Source organism: Frankliniella occidentalis, unplaced genomic scaffold (genome assembly GCF_000697945.3).
Source record: "Frankliniella occidentalis isolate FOCC.00 unplaced genomic scaffold, Focc_3.1 Scaffold2, whole genome shotgun sequence".
NCBI classification, from domain to species: Eukaryota; Metazoa; Arthropoda; class Insecta; order Thysanoptera; family Thripidae; genus Frankliniella; species Frankliniella occidentalis.
In genome coordinates, this window is record NW_026267132.1 from 242,427 (window position 1) to 245,726 (window position 3,300).

At 53.1% G+C, this 3,300-nt stretch overlaps 1 protein-coding gene across 3 annotated transcripts in view; it reads right to left on the minus strand.

Annotated features, from left to right (window-relative positions):
* Positions 1-3,300, minus strand: part of LOC113208133 (myosin-9-like) — a 48,438-nt gene that overhangs the window by 28,822 nt on the left and 16,316 nt on the right. For all 3 annotated transcript variants that reach the window (XM_052265144.1, XM_052265139.1, XM_052265133.1), the window contains exon 2: positions 382-644. In XM_052265144.1, coding sequence (XP_052121104.1) covers positions 382-629 — 248 coding nt within the window. In that variant the 5' untranslated portion in view covers positions 630-644. The remainder of the gene's footprint in view (positions 1-381; positions 645-3,300) is intronic.

Here is a 3,300-nt window from a genome sequence, read left to right on the forward strand (position 1 = left end):
GCTGCGCCTGGCCTCCGTCGTCCCCGGGATCCATAAGGTCCCCGCTCTGGCCGTCCGCTCGGCCAGCCTCCTCGTCCACGGTAAAGGTGCCCTGTCGCTGTAGGGGACTGACGCCGCTCACGCCGCTGACGGGGGCCTGGCGGGCTCGTACACTCCGGCCGGTCGCCGTCGACTCATCCTTCGTGGCGGGCCTGCGTGGGGCAGCAGTTCCCCGGGCCTCCGTCAGCTTCCGCGCGCTTCTTCTGCTCTGCTCCCTGCGGACCAGTGTGAGAGGTCAAGCGAGGTCAGGTCAACAAGTGCACTAACGGTGCTAGCGTGGGTGTGGGTACATAATGAATGTACCGAAATACCGAAAATGCCAGGTGGAGCTTCCCCGCTCACCTCTCAGCGAACCGGATGCGCAGGGCCTCCCTCCTCGAGGCGTTCTCCTTGTGCTCCACCGGGATGAAGATCTGTTCCGAGCCACTGCCGACGTCCTCCTTCGTGAACGTGCCCTGCCTGACGAGGCCGCCCACAGCGGCCGCCGCGTCGTCCTGGACCACGAAGCAGCGCTTCTCGGCCTGCTGTCCGCTGTCCGGGGAGGCCGTCCTCTTGCAGGCTCGCGCAGCCGCGGGGCTCTCCATCTCCATCGAGGATCGCTCCACCTGCGGCACAAACAAAGAGGTGCATCGTAAATAAAACCAGAACAGATTTAGGGATTCTGGGAAAGTTCAAAGTTTCCCGGGAAAAACGTTTTTTTTTTTTTTTGCCGTTATTTCTTCGTGCAACTTTAAGGGAAACGGGAAAAATGAGGGACTTTTTTTTTAACCCTTCAATCCCTATGCGATGTGGAATGCCCACCCACCGTTCGCTGAGCGGCGCTACCCCACGCCGCGCCGGGGCAGCCCGCGCAGCCGCCGTGACGAATGGGGCGGCAAGCATAAACACCTGACCGGGGGGCAAGTGGAGCAGCGAGGGCGGGCTATTTTGAACTGCAGTGTCCATCATATTGCTCGCTTATTTGCAATATTAAACAGGAAATGAGAAAAAACAAGTGCACAGTATCCGGCGCTACGCTGCCAAATTTCAAATTTCTCATACCATAGCTTAGATTCTATCCATGTCCACCAACTTCATGTCCTTCACGCTCAGCCAAGTGCAAGCAGGGGGTGAGGATCTTGACCCTTGTCTCGGTAACGAGCAGTCTAGACGCCCACCCTCGCCGAGAAGTGCACAGGCTGCGACCGCCCGTCAGGCCTCTTATTATTTATTTTTTCTGTCGGCCTTTCCACCGTGCACTGCCTGGGAATTCTCTGGGAATGCACATACTAAATGTGTAATGCACAAACACGAAATATATTCCGATCATAATATAACTTTGTAGCAATTTGGGTTCAATAGTTTTGGTTGCAAATATTTGCGGTGCCGCAGTCTGGCTGGTGCGCGCGGCTGGTGTTTACAGCAACCGTCTAACGCCTCTCCACGTCCGGACCAGGCGCGAGGCTTAGGCAAAACACAGCGGCGCGAAAATGGGTTGCAAAAGATGTATACGCCACACTGTAAAAAGATGACCAATAAATACTGCACGGAAATATTTTTTTATCTGGTACGTATAGCCAAAGTGTTGGCTACCGGGTGGACAGGCAACCGAGGCAACGAGTAACTTGGAGTAATTGGAGTAACTTGATTGGTTGTGAGAGTTGAACATTGGTTGTGCGACTGTGCGTGGCGTTAAAAAATAAGATCAAGGCAGAATTGTGTACAGTGTTGGCTGGTCGAAGGAAGTTAAGGGTGAGGAGTGGGGGAGAGTGACGTAGAGATCAGTGTCAGCGCCTAGGGGCCTACTGACCAGAACACTACAACTAAAGCTGCTGCAGTCGCAAACGTGTCTATTTTGGTCCGGCTGAGACGTCCAACTGAAAATCTTTTTCCCCAACCCCCTTCTCATTCCACTCCCCCTCTTTCTCTCTCGCACACACTCTCTGTTTCTCTCTGCCGAACATGAATTCCTTTTCACTTGTCTTGGCATTCGCCAGACGACAGAGACGCCTTGTGCTCAACATCCCACTGTCGAGGAGCAATGGGACATGGGCGTGGACATAGAAAAGGGATACAACATCTTTGGTCCACACCACGTCCACACACTCGATAAGCCATCCTTCTTAATGCCAAGCTGAACGAAATTCGTGCACAGACACAGCATCTCCCCCCCCCCCTCAATTCCACCGCCCTCACTGACGCTCTTGATGTGCTTCAATTAGGGAAGTGACGTAGCTCAGTCCGGCTGGTGTGTACGTACGCGCTCAGCGGCCAGGACAGGCCCCGACCATTGCATGCAGTGGTGTGTGTCATATTGTTAACATTGCTTAAACATTATATTTACAAAGCAATTGCATATTACTTTAGGGAATGAAGATAATTATTTCGGTCAAGTAAAAATGAAATGCCCCTCGTCTCATTACTCGGGCACAGTTTTAGGTTTTTTCAAGTCAACGACATGCCTTTGCCTATAAGGTGGGGGCATAGGTCTTCTCTCCCTCATTATCCCTGCTACAAGTTTGACGCTGCATGTGCAGGTGGGGTTTGCAAGGGACGCGCAGCGACGCATGTTTGATACGGCGTGACTCTGTCGCCGGGGAATCTGGGTCGGTGCCAGCCAAGTCTGTCGCGTGGTGATTTTCGGCCCGACCGCCGGCCTTCCCCGCCCCGCCCCGTCACAGCACCGGCCACACTCGCGCACGGTAGGCTGCTGCGTTTGCAAACAAGAGGAGTCACACAGGATAACGATACGGTGTCTGGCGCCATTGTGTTTCTGTTCTATTGCATTGGCTTTCAAATTAAGACCTGGCGATTATATTTGTCTCGGCAGTCGAGCGGAGAAACAACACGAGTCATTATGGGGCGACGTGATGTGAGACGCCAGACGCCTTCTTTACCTTTCGTAATTAAGTGGAAAATGAAGAGACCGACTAGCACTAGGGGAACAACGCACATTGATAAAGAAATCAATATTACATCTTTAGGCGCTCACGGTGACGGCAAAATGGTCCATTACACCAATAAGCCCCTGTCTTCCTTAGCTCTATGTGCAGTGTAAGCATACTAAGTAATGCTTACTCGGATCTATTTTTAGCAAGCACGTAATAATTGAGAGTGTACGACAGTGAAACCAAAAACTGTCGAAATGGCCCGGCGGACTATCCCTGCCTGGTGTCGAGGCCTTCTCTTTGAAGCTGCCAGCAGGTGAGGGCGCAGTGAAAGTAAATTACAAACTCGCGCCCTTCGCCGCTTGGACAGCACCCAACGCACCAGATGCACTCA